This window comes from Mixophyes fleayi, chromosome 2 (genome assembly GCF_038048845.1).
Source record: "Mixophyes fleayi isolate aMixFle1 chromosome 2, aMixFle1.hap1, whole genome shotgun sequence".
Lineage (NCBI taxonomy): Eukaryota > Metazoa > Chordata > Amphibia > Anura > Limnodynastidae > Mixophyes > Mixophyes fleayi.
In genome coordinates, this window is record NC_134403.1 from 269440900 (window position 1) to 269459400 (window position 18501).

The following is an 18501-nucleotide window of genomic DNA, read 5'->3' on the forward strand; positions in this document are numbered from 1 at the left end:
GCTATGTGCAGACTCACTTTATGGAGAGTAGGTGACTATGATCAAAAGCTGTATTTTTATTTTTATTGCATTGAATTCGGCAAAACTTTTAAAGAAAAAAATACATTTCTAGTAGGGTTGCCTGACAGATCATTTAATATCACCTGCTATATAATGAATATTTATGTACACATACAAACTCCTAGGAACTCTTGCGCAGCTTGTGCTCTCCCATTACTCTGCCTTAACTTCTCCACTGCTGTTGTTCTCTTTAACCCTTACTATTACTCCCTGTGACTGGATCACTGATAAATAACTTCTGGTATAAATTTATTTAAAGAAAATATCGTAGGGCACTTATTTATATAGTTGCACACTTATTTTTGATATTGTGTATATTTTAGTAAGGGCAATGTTTAATTTCTGAAACCAGGGGGAGAAATTTGTTTCTTGTTTAACCTTGCTAGAGGAGATTCATTATTTCTTAAGGTATATATCTGATACAATAAGCCTTTGTGGATGGAAGTCATTTGTGTGTTGTGGTGTAGGGAAGTGGCTTGTTTGGGGTTTTTACCTTTCTTTGGGAATGTGTATTCAGGGCTATCTGAAGAGGGGCCCCATGCTAATTAGATCTTTTGATGTGTGAAGGTCCAACATTGAAAGCAGGAACTTTTAATTACGACTGGCTCCTAGATTCTCTGCACCTGAAAACCAGATGCAGGACATCACAGCATTTCTAGAATTTCATAGATAAGTGTAAATATTGTTGACTTTGCAATGCATGTAAATCCATGTTTGTGTAAACACATTGTATCCTGATTCTAAAAATATCCAAATCAGTATAAAAAGCACTGTCTTGTACAGTGAAATGTTCTTCTTGTTTCATCTGACCTGATCACTGGTACCTTCAACCAGTGTGAGAGCAAATAAACATCACTTGCTTCAAAGACCTGCTTGAAAACATCTTCAATATTGCTGTATTTCTGTGACCTCCAGATTAGACTCTAAATCTAAAGCCCAGGTGCGCCAGTAACAGGGTACACTCGCAGCATCAGTTACCAAGAAGAACCCCGGTACTGGATGCCGGTAAGGAGTCTAGTGGTGGCAGCATTTGTAAGCCCCTCCTACTGCGGCAAGAGGGCGCATTTGGGATAATGAAAGGGACCAGTGGCAAAGTAAGCCCAGCCGGTTCCGAGCAGCATCAGACAGAGTGGCGTAGGCGGTCCATCGTCTCATTTCTGGTGTCAAGCGGCGGGATAACTGCAGGCGGCTTTTCGTGCACCAGTCAGGAGAGCCGAGTTATTCCGGAGAGGAATAACTGCAGCCAGGAGAATGCACAGGAATGTCGAAGTACAGTAAAATGTCCAAGGCGAACCTTGAAATACTGTGCCAAACAAAGAGATAGAAATTCCTTAAACAGCGACAAGGAGCGAAATGAAAAAGGCGCTGAGAGCCTGGAATGCGCAGTACGGGTCAGCAGGTGAGAAAGCTGACAGTGACCTGGAGGAGACATTAACTTCACACCTAGAGGTACCTGCAGTAACATCCCAGAACACAGCACCTGTTTCCAGCAACAGTCCCCTCCCACAGAGTGAACCAGTGATGCAAGTTCAACAGCATGAATAGGGTAACTTCTCTGTACTAATGCAGCAGCTGGGGTCCCTTGGAGACAAAACAACTGAGGAAGAGCAGTTGCTTATCATCCAGTTGTGGGGCAATTGGTGGACACTGCCTCCTGCAGCAGCCCGTGAACGTCATCTGCTGCGTCCAGATTGGGATCCCTTCACTTTACCAAATTTGATGACACTGTTGGAGATATTGATGGATATTTGCAGGTCGTGCAGTGGAAGCTTATCGCGGAGTGGCCCCAGAGGACTGTGCAGACTATGATGTGGTAAAACGAGTCCTCCTTAAGCGCTATGTTATTATCCCAGAGACTTACCGGCAGAGGTTTCGGGACTTGGCTAAAAGCACTCATATCAGCCATGAAGAATTTGCCAACCAGATGCGGCAGTTGGCAATAAGATGGATTAATGGATCTGATGCTAAGTCCTGGGAAGAATTGGTGAACTTAATTTGCAGAGAGCAGTTTCACTGCCGTGCGCACCGGAGGTGAAGGAGTGGGTACTGGACCATAGCCCAGCAACCCTGGAAAAAGCGGCCCAGTTGGCGGATAAGAATATGGTAGTGAAGCCATGCTGGCAGAAGCGCCAGGTTAACAGCCAACCCCAAAGGACGGTACAATCAGGGGGACACCCCTCTGCTACTCATCCCCAAAAGCAAGTACCTAACCCTCCGGGTACTACTCACCAGCCACCGCCCCGCCCTGTCCCTGGAAATTATCAGAGAAACCAGGCTGGAGAAGAAGTGCTACAGCAGCAGAAAAAATGGTAATTTAAGGATGACTGTCCCACAGCCCCACCACCTCAGACTCGTGCCCCTAATCAGAGTCCTGGGGCCAGACTGACTTGCTTAACTCTCAAAGGTGAGCCATTAGAGACTGTTTCCACCCCTGCCTGCCCAATGGAGTTTGGCCTGTCTGAAGGTGATTCATCGGAGAGAGTCACCTGTGTGTCCAAAAGACCCCCCAAAAACATGTGGAGGAACCTGCAGCCGGTCCAAGTGTGACCCCTGCAGAGTGAAGAACTGAGAAACTCAGGGGCATCAATTACTGTTGTGAGTCCCCATCTTATTGATCCTGCTGCAGTATTGCAGGATTGCACTGCCAAAGTTACTGTGGCAGATGTACTGGAGAAAGAAGTGCCTGTAGCAAGGGTGTATCTAGACTGGGGAGATGGCCATGAGTTGCAAGATGTTAGCGTTATGGATGGCCTCCCAACTGATGTGATTTTGGGCAACGATGTTGGGGATGGAACTGTAACCGCATTTCCCAACTCTATTACCCGGAGCCAAGCTGCTAAGCTACAGTCTTCAGGATCTACACCTGCACAACCCAGCCCAAAAAGACCACAGCTGCTAGAAAACAGCCATCAACAGCAATCACAGCTTCAGCCAGCCCAGAGAAAAAGACCACATCTGCTATTTCTTTAGGAAACAGCCACCTGTTTGCCTCTGGAAAGACTACATCCCCTAGCAATGCAGAGGATGTTGTCTCTTGCCAACCTGATATTGTGTGGGTGCCCGGTGATGCTCCTGTCCCTAGTAGTATGCCAGCTCTGGTGGTGAATATAGCTAACCACAGTGACCTCCCTTTGACTGACCCTAGTCACTCAAACATAGACCCCCCCTGCAGCATATCCTGACTTAGAAGATAGTGAGGGCCGCAGGGAAGAGTTCAGGGCAGCACACCTCTCTGATCCCTCACTGGAAGGCATGAGGCGCCAGGCTGGCGGCAGCCTTCCAGCGATGGAGGTGGGGAATGTGACCTGCCGTAAAGGGTTGTTGTTCCGTGTAGCTATGAAGGTAGATGGGGCTAGACCAGTCCGGGAACAAGTTCAACTGGTGGTACCACGGGACAACTAATATCATTTGCCCATGAAATCCCTATGGCGGGACACCAGGACAGAAACCAAACATTGAAGCGCCTGACACAGAACTTTTTCTGTCCGGGAATGTCGGATGACGTCCGGGCCTACTGTAAGTCCTGTGATGAGTGTCAGCATCTCAGGCACCCCAGTGTTTGTACTCCCTTGCCAATAATTGGGGAACCTTTTCAGCGAGTGGCTGTGGACATAGGAGTTCCCCTGCCTGTGATCATATCTGATACCTACCCTTTGCCCTGTATTTACGCTTTTGTAGATGAGTTGGACAGAGTTCGGGGTTATCAAGACATTTATATTTTCAATAAGATTTGGGTAGACAATCTGGAGCAAATAGGGCTGGTGTTAGGGAAGATTGGGTGAGCATGTTTGACTGTTAGGGCAGAGAAGTGCTACATGGAGATGTCAGAGGTACACTACCTGGGTGATCGTATGGGGGGAGAAAGGGTTTGGTCAGAACCAGCTCTGGTAGAGACAATTCGAGACTGCCCCAGCCCACGACCCAGTTACATGTACTGGCATTCTTAACGACTGCAGGGGACTACAGATGTTCTGTCCCAGACTTTAGCACTGTAGCAAAGCCCCTGACAGATCTCACTAAGAATAAACTCCTCAAAGTAGTTGACTGGACACCCGCTTGTGAGCTGGCATTTCAGTCGTTAAAGGAAACCCTCCAGTTCATGCTCCAGTACTGGCAGTGCCTAACTATGACAAGGACTTTATTGTGCAAACTGACGCGTCACAGCATGGACTGGGAGCAGTACTTAGCCAGGTGGAGTCAGATGGGCAGGAGTACCCTGTGGCCTATTTGAGCAGATAACTGCTAAATTGGGAGGTGGGAAAGAATGTATGCCCATTGTGTGGGCAGTGAAATAACTTTAACCTTATTGGTATGGACGACATTTTACTGTAGTGACTGATCATAATCCTTTAAAGTGGCTACAACACACCTCAGGGGAAAATGGCTGTTTGTTGCGCCGGAGCCTTGCATTTCAAATTTATGACTTTGACATAATTCACAAGCAAGGAGAGGCTCACAGCAATGCGGATAGGCTGTCTCGGCAGGCAGAGCCGGATCCTCCGGGTCACCACCGGTAACCCTAGGAGATTGCGGACCAGAACCCAAATCATTTGGACATGGCACGCTGGTTGCTGCATGGACAAGGGGGAAGGATTGTGATTGGATCACTGATAAATAACTTCTGGTATAAATTTATTTAAAGGAAATAGGGCGCTTATTTATATAATTGCACATGCACTTATTTTTGATATTGTGTATATTTTCTTAAGGGAAATCTTTAATTTTCTTTAATTTCTGAGAGCAGCGGAAGAAGTTTGTTTCTTGTTTAACCTTTCTAGAGGAGATGCATTATTTCTTAAGGTATATATCTGATACTATGTTACGAGCCGCGGCGGTGCCCAGCCACCGTGACTCACTCACTTGGGTCCCGGCCATAGCTATGACTGGTACATCACTTACGGGACGCTGCAGTTGATAGCGCCGCATCCCGGCATTAGGTGCAGCCGGGCGCGCGCGCTACTCTCGTGTGTTCCATTATGACAGCCCTTAGGGCTGATTAATTCTTTGCCCCATTGGCCAGTGCCTGTTTATAAGGCAGGGAGGGCTTAGCCACCCTGCCGGTTATAGTTCTGTGTTCCAGTTTATAGCCTGCTCCTGTACCTTGCTGCTGTGTACCTTTGATTGGATTTTCCGTGTATGACCTATTGCCTGTCCCTGGATCTAAACCTTTTCCTGTGACCATGAGCCTGCTGGAACCTGACATCGCCTCTGGTACTCCGTCCAGTTTGCAAGATTGCTGGCCTGCCTCCATTCCATGTACCTGTGCGCAGCCTTGTGAATATAAACCTATACTACTTAGAGTTTAAGACCTGGGGTCATTTGAGTACCTGTGAGCGTAACCAGTCTCTACGGGAAAGGCGGCTGCTATAGGTGAAGACCTCGTCACCTGTTCTATAAGTTTATGCCACACTAATTGTCGTAACATTATAATCGGCCAGTGAAGAGTGGTACTGCTCCTATGGGTGCAAGCGGGACAAATCTTTCTCCTGCTCAAGTTTTGGTAGGCCAAATTCAAACACTATCCCAGATAGTCCAAGGCCTGTCGCAGCGGTTGTCTGCGCAAGAGGAAACTGCCAGAGCCTCACAAGCCCAGCAAGCTCCCTTCGCCTTTTCTGCAGAACCTAAATTGAATCTGCCAGATCGGTTCTCCAGAGATAGAACCCTATTTCGCAATTTTAAGGAAAGATGCAAGCTGTACTTCCGCCTTAGGCCTCACTCGTCTGGATCGGAGCTTCAAAAGGTAGGCATAATCATATCCCTTCTACAGGGAGAACCTCAGTCCTGGGCATTCAGCCTTGCCCCTACAAGTCCTCAGTTACAGTCTGTTGATGCCTTCTTTGATGCCCCAGGACTGCTCTATGATGATCCGGACCGAGTTGCCTCGGCTGAATCACATCTCATAGCCCTGAAACAGGGTCGTTGCACTGCTGAGTAATACTGTGCGGAGTTTAGATGCTGGTCCACAGACAGCGAGTGGAATGACCCAGCACTCCGGAGCCAGTTCCGTTTGGGCCTTTCTGAACAGATAAAATACTCTCTGGTGCAATACCCTGTACCAACTACACTGGAGAATCTGATGCAACTGTCATCAAGATTGACCGCAGGTTTAAAGAAAGAAAGGCCGAGAGGGATACCTCTGTTTCTTTGTGCTCTTTTCCTACTCCTCCTGCAGCACCATTTGAAGCCACTGAACCCATGCAGCTAGGTGCTTATCGGCTCACGTCAGAAGAAAAACCCAGAGACGTACATTAGGCCTCTGCCTATACTGTGGCAACAGGGGTCACCTCCTCCGAAGCTGTCCCAATAAATCAGATAAGTTGGGAAAAGCACAGGCCTAGAGAATATGGAAGAGGTTCGTCTATGTCTGCAAATTATTTCTTCAAAAAATGCACTTCTGATTCCTGCGGAGATTTCCTTTGGTGCTAAATCTACTCCTGCCGCTGCCTTCTTAGACAGTGGTGCAGCTGGAAATTTCTTGGATTTGGACTTTGCCCGTTCCCTAGGAATTCCTACTGTTAAGCTCAAGTCACCCATCACTGTCTGTGGTCTAGATGGTGGTCATTTACCAGGTGGGAAAATGTGTTCACAGACACCTCTGTTGCAGCTCACCGTAGGGGCACTACATACTAAGAAACCTGTAATTTTTTATTATTAACTCTCCTTCTGTTCCTGTAATCCTAGGGCATCCCTTGCTGCAGCTCCATAGTCCTACCATCGATTGGAACAAGGGCAATATCATTCACTGGAGTCCCTTCTGCTCCTCATCCTGTTTATCTCTGCCTGTTTGGTTGCTCCAGGTTCCGTTAGACCAGCTGCCTCTACCATATCATGAATTTCGAGATGTATTCTCCAAGCAGGCAGCTGACACTTTGCCTCCACATTGCAGTTACGACTGCGCCATCGACCTAGTTCCAGGCTTTAAGCTCCCTAAGGGACGATTATACTCTCTCTCTGTACCAGAAATGCAAGCCATGGAAGAATGTATAAAGGAGAATCTCAAAAGAGGCTTTATCAGGCCTTCGAAATCTCCTATCGTTGCCGGATTCTTTTTCGTCTCCAAAAAAGATGGGATGCTTCAACCATGCATAGACTACCGCGGGTTGAATAAAATCACCATTAAAATACACGTACCCGCTCCCACTCATATCAGTCCTCTTCGATCAGCTTAGAAGTGCTTCAGTATTTACCAAGATCGACTTACGTGGTGCATATAGCCTTATTTGTATCAGAGATGGGTACGAATGGAAGACCGCATTCAACACTCATTCAGGTCACTACGAATATTTGGTCATGCCTTTCGGTTTATGCAATGCACCCGGTTTTCCAGGACCTAATTAATGATGTTCTCAGGAAATTCCTTGGCCACTTCGTTGTGGTATACCTGGATGACATCTTGATCTTTTCTCAGTCCTTGGCTCAAAACCGCCATCATGTGAAACAGGTCCTTCTCAAGCTTCGGCAGCATCAGTTATTCACCAAGCTAGAGAAGTGTGAATTTGAGGTCCAGAAAGTCTCTTTCCTCGGATACATTATCTCTCCGGATGGGTTCTTAATGGATCCTAGCAAGGTTCAAGCAATCTTGGAATGGTTGCGCCCAAGTAATCTGAAGGCCATCCAGAGATTTTTGCGCTTCGCAAATTATTACCGGAGATTCATTCATTCCTTTTCAGATCTAGTCGCTCCTATTACTGCTTTAACCCGGAAAGGGGCTGACTCCACCAATTGGACCCCTGATGCCATAACCTCTTTTGAAGCCTTAAAATCAGCTTTTGCCTCGCTCCAGTCTTGAGACACCCCAATCCTGAATTACCTTTCGTCATTGAAGTAGACGCCTCTGATATCGGCGCAGGTGCTGTTCTGTCCCAGAAGGATCCTCGAGACCACAAATTATATCCGTGTGCCTACTTTTCACGGAAATTCTCTTCTGCTGAGATTAATTACAACGTGGTCAATCATGAACTCTTAGCCATGAAATGGGCATTTGAGGAATGGCAACACTGGCTAGAAGGGGCAGTCCATGTCATCTCTGTACTCACAGATCACAAAAATCTACTATTTATTGAATCTGCTAAATGCTTAAATTCTAGGCAAGCACGATGGGCATTGTTTTTTACTCGCTTTAAGTTTGTGATCTCATACAGACCGGGCTCCAAGAATATTAAAGCGGACGCTCTTTCCCTAAGTTTCAGTTCTTCTCACGCTCCGCCTGCATCTTCCGCTTCCTATCATTCCTCCAGCTTCTATCCATGAAGGGCTGACTCAGGATCTAGGGCAGGGGTGGGCAAACCAGTCCTCAAGGGCCATAAACAGTTCATGTTTTTTGGATTTCTTTAATCATGCACAGCTGAGTTAATCTATTTGGCTGGGTCAGTAATTATCCCAGCTGTTTCTACAGACAGAAATCCAAAAAACATGAACTGTTTATGGCCCTTGAGGACTGGTTTGCCTACCCCTGATCTAGGGACTGCTCTCCACAAGTTTCAGAAAATTGCTCCTCCTGAGACACCGTTGGGCAAGTTGTTTGTGCCTATTCACCTCAGAAAAGATGTGTTGTCTGAAGCTCATGAAAATTAAAGTGCTGGCCATCCACGCATTTTCAAGACCACTGAAATTCTTCTGCATTCTGTTTGGTGGCCCACCTTATCTTCTGTCATCAGATAATTTGTCCTCTCCTGCAGGGATTGTGCCAGGAACAAGTCTGCCAGAAATTGTCCATCGGGTCAACTCATGCCTTTGCCTACTCCAACTAAGCCTTGGTCACATCTCTAAATGGATTTTATTGTGGATCTACCCTGCTCATCTGGTCACAGTACTATTTGGGTGGTGGTCGATCGGTTTAGCAAAATGGCCCACTTTATTCCGTTGGCAGGGCTACCTAATGCCCAGAACCTGGCATCATTGCTCATCCACCATGTCTTTCGTCTCCACGAGTTGCCAGGGGATATTGTTTCGGACCATGGGTCTCAATTCATTGCTCAATTTTGGAGATCCTTCTGCACCCACCTGGGCATCAACATCAGTCTATCATCTGCCTATCATCCACAGTCAAACGGTCAGATTGAAAGAGTCAACCAGTCTCTGGAACAATTCCTTCGACTATACATTTCCAAATTCCATAGCAACTGGTCTTCGTTACTCCCGTGGGCTGAATTTGCTTACAATAATTCCTGCCATTTTTCCATCCGCTCTGCTTCAGGCCTCCGCTCGAGCAAAATTTTTTGCAGACCGTCATTGCAGGAGATGTTCTTTTAAAGTAGGAGACAAAGTCTGGCTCTTCACCCGTAATATAAGGATCAAACAACCATGCAAGAAATTGGGACCTAGGTTCATTGGACCCTTCTCTATTATACCCGGTTGCTTTCAGGCTCCAGCTTCCACCTTCGTTAAGAATCCCTAATACATTCTACTGTTCCCTCTTGCAACCTGTTGTCTCGTCATCCAGATTTCAAACTCATAAACCATCGAAACCTCAACCAGTAAAATTGCATGGTTCTCATGAATTTTTTGTGGAGAAGATTCTCGACTCCAAGAGGGTTCAGGGACAAACCCATTTTCTGGTCCATTGGAAGGGCTATGGCCCAGAAGAACGCTCTTGGGTCCCCCAGAGTTGCCTTCACGCTGACAGACTCCTCAAGAAATTCTTTAAACGGTTCCCGGGAAAACCTGGATGTCGGGGTTCCTTGACCCCTACTCAAGGGGGGGTACTGTTACGAGCCGCGGAGGTGCCCAGCTGCCGCGACTCACTCACCTGTGTCCCGGCCGTCGCTATGACGACCGGAACATCACTTCCGGGTCTCGTCCCGGCCGTTGCCTAGGCCTGTGCCTAGGCAACGGCCGGGACGCTGCAGTTAATAGCGCCGCGTCCCGGCATTATGTGCAGCCGGCGCGCGCTTCTCTCTTGTGTGTTCCATTATGACAGCCCTTAGGGCTGATTAGTTCTTTGCCCCATTGGCCAGTGCCTGTTTATAAGGCAGGGAGGGCTTAGCTTCCCTGCCGGTAATAGTTCTGTGTTCCAGTTTATAGCCTGCTCCTGTACCTTGCTGCTGTGTACGTTTGATTAGATTTTCCGTGTATAACCTTTTGCCTATCCCTGGATCTTGAACCTTTGCCTGTGACCTTGACCTATCGCCTGTCCCTGGATCTGAACCTTTTCCTGTAGAATTAAGAAGACAACAAAACAGAGCCGGATTTAGACCTCATGGGGCCCTAGGCAAGATACTGGTTGAGGGCCTCTCTCCCTGGATCAGTCCATAGCACTATGTTTTTAGAATACCATATATCCCTATAGCTGAGTAGAAGGAAAGCTGCGCGCCGTCAAAGGAGGTGTGGCCATATCATTGGGGTCGTGGCTTGCTTCGTTGGGGCGTACTTAGCAACAACAACCTAGCGCAGCAACAACCAACGTACCTAGTAACAATGTAGCAGTTGTCACTTTTGTCCCTACATCATCACATGTGTCCCTTCACATTAACACTATGCGCCTTCACAATATCACATGTGCCCCTTCATTGTTACTTTTGTCCCTCAATCATCACACTATGCCCCTTCATTGTTATTTTTGCTCCTTCACAATATCACATGTGCCCTTTCACCTCACCTCTGTACCCCTTCACATCAACTCTGTTCCTCTTCATATCACGTCTGTGCCCCTTCACATCAACTCTGTCCCACTTTATAATTTTTTTGAAAAAATTTGTTTCCCCTTTTTCATAGTGTGCCATTGTGCCTCCGTTAGTTTGCTTACCTTTCTATTGCTTTCTTCTCTTCTGTTTTCTTCTTTCTGTTTTCTCATCTTCTGTTCTGTTTTCTTTCTTGCCCCGTCGCGCGTGCTGCTCCTCTCCTCCTACAGTGAATATGCTGTCATATTCAGGGGAATGCAACTAGGCAAGGAAGGAGGAGAGGAGGCTGCCGGGGGCCGCTGCAATCATGTGATTTATTTTTGATTTTTTTTGTTTCCTCCCTCGTACACACTATTTTTTTTTCCTCTGCTGGCGCCCCCACCACCTGCCAGGCCCCCTGGGGACTACTGGGCCCTCGGCAAGTGCCTAGGTTGCCTAGCAGTAAATCTGGCCCTGCAACAAGGGATCAAGTGTGGTTTCACACGAGGCAGCTTCCACAATTGAGAAAATCTCCTTTGGAATTAGATTGTTCTCATTTTCCCTCTATTAGTCAAATGAAATCTAATTTAACAATATGTAAACACAAAACAATGAACATTATAAGGGAACTGGGAGACATTTGCCTAACTTCTAGGAATTTACAATTGTCTCCCAATGTATAAAATATTGTTAACCTTTATATAGTGCCTACAGATTGTGCAGCACTTTACAATATTTAATAATTAGTATCAGTCCCTGACCCAAACTCCTCAAAGATAGCCTTGGTTGAAAACAAACCTCCTGACCCCAGAGCTTTGAAGCAGCAGCTATGCTAACCACAGTGCCACTGTGCTATTCAAATAGAACTGTTTTGCTTTTAGTGACATATTTATTTTTATAAAGTTACAGGTTCAAGTGACAACAAACATGTTTATCTGCACTCCCCATCTTTTTCATTCTTCTGAACTACTTTGGCAACCTATCTTTAACACTATCTATCAATCTTGCATTATTGTGTCACATCTGTATAGTGGTGAGATTTGATTTGAACAGGTCAACCACATTGTAAATTAACATAAAACATAATGAAACATATATTCATTAAAACATTATAACATATTTATTATTAAATAATCTTGCTTCTTACTGTTAACTCTGCTTTAGGAAAATGATGGTCAGTCTTAAGTGTTTATTTAACCTATATCATTTAGGTACAGAATGAGATCTGCTACTTTTAGAAAATGTACTTCGAATGGAACTTGGACTTTGCCCATTCCTGTATGTGAAGGTACAAACTAATTATATGGTTAATTCAGTGCCTGAGTGAATGACATTTTTTAAAGCAGACAGACATATGCAAATAGTTAACCAATGGTTCAATCATTGTAATTATTGCATCAATTAAAATCTGCCATACCATGCATACCAATTATAAAAAAAAGTAGAATACAATAGTGAATAGCATTGCTAAGAACAACTAAGGAAAGTAAAGACATCAAATATCACTTGTATACAGATGTACAGGGCATTTAGATCTGGACAAATTTAGATTTGGACAAATAATGTTTCTAAAGAACTACCTTATGCATACATATGGTAGTTTTTGGGAAGTACTTCAATGCAGACACTCTGATTAATATTTTTAGAATTGTGGACCCAGGTGAAAATGGGCATAGAAGAACCACTTAAACCATCGCTTCAAAGTCCAGCATACTATTGTTTTTGGACAATCCCCTTCAATAATTACAACTTTTCCTTTTGTCTAATAAATACTGTATAAGATGTTAAAAAAAAAGTATTTTTGTGGTGTCTAAGAGGCTCTGCTAAACCAGAAATGCCTCGTAAATGTGCAGTCTTCACCCCTTGCATCTGATTTCAATATCTGCACCCTGATTCCTGCACCTAGTCTGCATTTTGCAAGGAACTCTCCAGTTCCTTCAATCAGAAGGACGGATTGCAAGCATCCTTTCAGTCAATCACATCAAAAGATCCATAAGGAATGGTATATTTAACATGCTATTTAAAATAAATAAAAAAAAAAAACATTTATTTAAAACCAAAGATCTTGAGAGTACAGATTTAAAAGCAAATATATATTCATTCAACATTCGTCGGTGACAATGTTTTTGTCACTTACAGGAGTACCATGTGGACATCCTGGAAACTCTGAGAATGCTGAATTTGAAGCTAAAGACTTTTTATTTGGATCTGAAGCAATTTATAAATGTAAAAAAGGGTGAGTATAATGTATTCCCTCAAACTGCCTACAGACCATAATCAAAGTCTTTCATCATTAAAATTATTAAATAAATAAGGTATAACAGACCTGAATTTAGTAAAAGTTGTTTTCATTTGTTAGCCACAATTATTGATAATATAATCAAAATTAAAGTTTTTTTTATAAAATTTGTATGCTTATTGCCACTGAAGATTTTTAAACTTTGCACTTCCCAATGACAATCCAGCACTGATTGCATTGCTAATTGTCATGCTAATAAGTATTTCACAAGTGACATCTCAAGATTAATTAATTAACATTCTGAAATTGTCTTTTTCCCTTCATGTTTAGGTACAAAATGATATCTCATGAAAATTCTAGGAAATGTGGAGAAAATGGAATTTGGATTGGTAAAATCCCTGTTTGCGAAGGTAAGAAATTAAAATATGGTGCTATATGTTGATTTAGTGAAAAATAATAGTTGAAAAATTTTGCACCACTGGTACTAGGAATAAACAAGATAACCAGACGGAAAATAAAACAAAACATTGAAGCAGTATTTTATTATTTATTTGCAATTTACATTTATTAGAAGTTTCACTTTAGAGCATGATCTAGTTGTGTTCTTGTAAAGCTTTGTACTAGGAATCTAATTGTTAATGCTGATCTGTTCAAGAAATCTTATGTCTTCGTATCTGCTGATTTTGAGCGTATCGCACGCAAACTCACTTTGCGCATGCCCAGAACCGAATCAGATCCGTGTTCGTGCACAAAGGACACTTACTTCAGCCTACAATTTCAGGGAGGGAACGAGGCGGGAAAGGGGCTTTTTGGCCATAGTCAATTTAAAATAAGGGCATGCCAAACTCAAGCGCATGCAGTCACATCCGAATCAAGCTCTGGGCATCGCAATGTTACTGCCGTATCTTGTGCTCCAGCTACAGTTCTAGTCTAAGCCCTGATTACTAGTGATGACATTCTCGTATGCATGCTATAACATGTGTTTGCAATCAGGAGCAACTGTAAAAAATATTTTATGTTCAGTAGACATTAAGATCATCCTAATAAATGTATTTAAAATATAAATAACAAAAAACACTTTTTATCATTAATGCCTATATTATTAAATGGTGACATTAAGTCAATATTTATTTTTTCTGTGCATTCTTTTGCGAATTTACATACCACATAGGTATAGGATGTATCCTGCAGTGCCTTGTGTAGTAGAGCAGAGCAGACCTACACCCGAATTCATCAGCACACGTATCTTCAGAGCCATTCCTTGTTGAATTCGGGAGTGTGCAGTGATGATTTATGTGCGTTTTTAAACAAACACACATAGCGATCAGAAAGCGTGCCTTGATTAATCAGGACCCTAGGGGGAACCCAGCAAATAGATATTTGCTGAAAAAAATGCAACCGTCACTGCCATTAAATAATTCATATTCACATTTAATAAATTGACATCATGCTCCTCAAACTCAGCCATGCATTCAATTAATAGCGCCCAAATCACCCCATCTTAAATTAATAGTCCCCACTATAAAATTAAATTGCCTCACCAGTACCCCATTAGTCACCACCTACAACACACACATTCCATTGCCACAAGCCCGCTGTGCCATCACACACACATTACTGTGCCCCTTCATCACCATGCTGTGCCTCCTTATGATCACACTGTGCCCTCCATGCTGCTTTTTCTCCCCCTTCTCCTGGCCCCCCTTTATCACCCTGTGCCATGCTGCTTTGGCCCCCATTCACACTCTGCCATGCTGCTTTGGCCCCCCTTCACACTTTGCCATGTTGCTTTGACCCCCCTTCACTCTCTGTCATGCTGCTTTGGCCCTTTCTCACTCTCTGCCATGCTGCTTTGGCCCCTTCTCACTCTCTGCCATGCTGCTTTGGCCCCTTCTCACTCTCTGCCATGCTGCTTTGGCCCCTTCTCACTCTCTGCCATGCTGCCTTTGCCCCTTCACTCACTGCCATGCTTTTTGTGCTCCCCTTCACTCTCTGCCATGCTGTCTGTGCTCCCCCTTCACTCTCTGCCATGCTGTCTATCATCCCCTTGCTTCCGTTCTTACACTTACCTTTTCTATCATCTTCTGTCTTCTCTCTTCTTGCCGACTCCTCTCTGCGCCACTCCTCACTGAACGTCGGGCGTGATGATATTACGCTCGACATTCAGTGCGAACGGAGCAAAGAGGAGTCGGGAGCGCCGCAGTCACATGAGTATTTTTTTTTCGCAATTTTTTTTGTTTTAAAGGTACCTGCTCCCCCCACCAACGAAGAGGGGAGCAATCAAGGTCAGGGTCTACCGGGGGATATCCCGGCCCCCGGGTGGCCCAATCCAACCCTGGTCTCGCCCTGGCTTGGGTAATAGTTTTATCAGAGCTGAATTAAAATGGTTAGGCAAGAGACCTCGCTCTACTATGTCGTTAAAATAATCTCGTACACATTCGTCAATAGGGCCTTGTAGGACTTTGTAAAATTCCCCAGACATACCATCAGGTCCGGGAGCTTTTAACGCTTTTAGGGATTTAATGGCTTGTTGTACCTCAACCAAAGTGAATGGGGCTGTAAGTGAGTCTTCCTGTTGCTCTGTGATTTGAGGTAATGAAATACCTTCCCAAAATTTTTGATTATTAGCAAAATTCAAGGAATTCTGAGACTAAAGGTCTGAATAAAAATTACTTATATATGATGCAAAGGGGATTACGCAATTTTTAAGGGAGCCCTCATCGTAGGGCAGATATAACATTTGCACCTCCATCTCTCTGCAAAAGATTAGTCAAAAAAGGACACAGAAAACAGGTGTAAAAACTCATAAACAAATCAAACCATGGGCAACATAGCCCTATGCAACTAGGCATTACCAGTCAGGAAATGGTCTGGACTGTTAAATATTACAGACTATAACATAAAGTAATTAATTATGTAAATAATTAATATCCCTTGTGAGTAAATCCCAAAGGGGACCCCAAGTAAAATATAACATATGAGAAAGATATTACCAATTAAATGTCACACAACCTATAAACATATAGCATGTTGTATCAATGTGATTATTAATATACGAGAGAGAAACCTGATATTTCAGGCTTGACGTGTCTCATCAACTCATTGTCGCTTTCATGAAAATCAAATAGCAATGAACCAGATGATGAACTCCACTGACTTGAAATAAACAAAACAAAAAACAAAATAAAGCAAAAAAACTAAAACAAAACACACACAAGCAGGATTGATAATAGCTTGTATTGACATACAGATACTTATGCTTTTGTTTAGCAAACTTCTTCAAGTGCTTAGTAAGGGTTTCTTTTTCTACCCGAATAGAAGCAATACATGACGATTAGTTTAATCTTGAGAATTCATATCAGATTTTTCAGCTTCCTCTTCTTTTAGGTAATTAAGTGCGTCATCAGCAGATAAAAAGTCCTTGAAATCAGAACCGTAAAACAATTTCAGGCAAGCTGGGTAAAGTAGTAAAAACTTCCATTTGGCTTTGATCAAATTAGTGCAGATCGGAGAGAAATCACGTTGTGCTTTGGTAACTTCTGTGGATTACTCTTGGAATAAACTAAGGAGATGTGTGTCCCATACTAGATTGTTGATCTTTTTTTGAAGGCGTCCAGATGTCTACTTTTTGGGCATAATTGAGACACCAAAAAATCACTTTTCGAGGTCTTCCCAAGTCAGAATCTTTGTATGGGCCCAATCTATGAGCGCATTCGATGATAACTGAAAGCCTGTCAGTTGGCATTTGCAGCAGTGCTGGTAAAGTGGTAGATAAGAACTTACAGTTGAGTTTTTCACCAATTCAGGTAATCCAATAAAACGCAGGTTATTTTGGCGTAACCTGTTTTCAAGATCATCAACTCTGTTCCACAATTGCTTCTGCATTTTATCAGATGTAGATGAATTTAACTTCAACTGTGTCACCTCAAGAAAATTTTCACTGATTCATTCAGTTTAACTTGCTGCGATGTTTGTAACAGTTGAGCCTTCAGATCTTATATTGCAGAAGTAAATTTGGAAGCTTGTTCTTGCAATAAAGGTTCCATCATTTCTTTTATAGCTATAACAACATCCAGATATGAAACAGGAGTAGCATGACGATTAGATGTTGGTGAATTTGAAGAGCTGTCATTTTGATCATTAGGACGGACTTTCTCCACGTTAGTCAAGGGTGTTTCTTTTTTGGCTTTTTCACCTTTTGTTCATTGAGGTTTGCTAGTGGTTTGAGAGTTGACATATTTCTCCATTGAGTTTTCAGTTGTTTGTGATAATAGGTGGAATTGAATATTGGTAAAAAAAAAACAACTACATAACAAAGGGTCCCATTACACTTATTACTGAGTTAGGTATACATAACTCTGAGCTTGTTTAAACAGGGTAAATATGGTAAATATGACACAATAAAGTCTTACCAATTCCCTTTCACCAATCAAATATTTGGGGGAACGGTATGAATAGCAAAAAGCCAACAAAGCCACAGATTGTGACACTATAAGGCTAAATTCCATGAGTCTTATCTGTTAGGCAATGTATCCTGTGCACAAAAACTTGGGGAATATTTGCGATAGAAAGATTGAATAGGAGTAATTCTCTGCTGTAATAGGTCTCTGATAATATACAAGTAAGTTTAGAGATTGTATATAAAGTTGACCTCTAGATGATGATAGAGTTCACTTTGTATTATCCAAATATGCAATAAGGATGAGATCCACAAGATGGCACTTGTGAGTTTCAGAACTGCAAATCTAACTCAAGCAGATCTAAGGTTATGGAATTGTTTAGCAAGTGATGATAATTGAGAACATAGGATCAGCAATGTTATCTAAGTATTAACAATCCAATTGCTGATTATATTTGTTTGTCAGTCTCAAATATATGATTACAGCTTTAGGGGGTAATAAAATGCTGCCCTTTCTCACCTTGAGTATTCTGAATGTAAAGCTGGGTACACACTACACGGTTTTCGTCCAATAATCGGCTCAATCAGCCGACATACGACTGCTCGTTCAAAAGTCGGGTCAATGTGTGCAGTGACACGATGGTCGAAAGTCTGCCCAAATGGACGATTGTCGCCTCATTTGGTTAGTCGTACCATTTAATATCTTCGTTCCAAACTCGTTTCCGTTGTGCAGTGTGTATAAACTTCCGACCAATCCACGACAATCCTCCGATACTTCCTCGACCTGGGGGGCGTGTGTATGTAAATTTTTTGATGTCTGCCCCAGTCCCACGTGGTGCGGAATCCGCACATCACTGACTTGTGTTTTGTATCGATGTATATTGCACATGTCTGGCTGCAGACCATTACACTTGTATAAAGCACGTGTGTTATTACCCTTTGCGTCTATGTTGGCAATGTATTCATATTTACTCTTTATAAACTTTAACCTTTATAACCTATTAAAGTTATATTAACCTTTATTAACTTATAATTGTGAAGTACCCAGAATAAACCACACAGTGTTCATGCAACATTTTTATTGCAGGAAAAAAAGGTACAAAAATGTTTACACACATAGCTGTCTGAAAGATCCACATGAGACGTGAGCGCGCCCATACCAATCAGAGCACAGAGTACTGCAGAGTATTATTTTTAGTATTTAG

At 43.3% G+C, this 18501-nt stretch overlaps 1 protein-coding gene across 4 annotated transcripts in view; it reads left to right on the top strand.

The window, feature by feature from the left end:
• LOC142138996 (zona pellucida sperm-binding protein 3 receptor-like) overlaps positions 1–18501 on the top strand; it is a 145809-nt gene that overhangs the window by 100814 nt on the left and 26494 nt on the right. For all 4 annotated transcript variants that reach the window (XM_075196206.1, XM_075196207.1, XM_075196205.1 and 1 more), the window contains 3 exons: positions 11870–11946; positions 12798–12894; positions 13228–13307. In XM_075196206.1, the coding sequence (XP_075052307.1) occupies positions 11870–11946; positions 12798–12894; positions 13228–13307 (254 nt within the window). The remainder of the gene's footprint in view (positions 1–11869; positions 11947–12797; positions 12895–13227; positions 13308–18501) is intronic.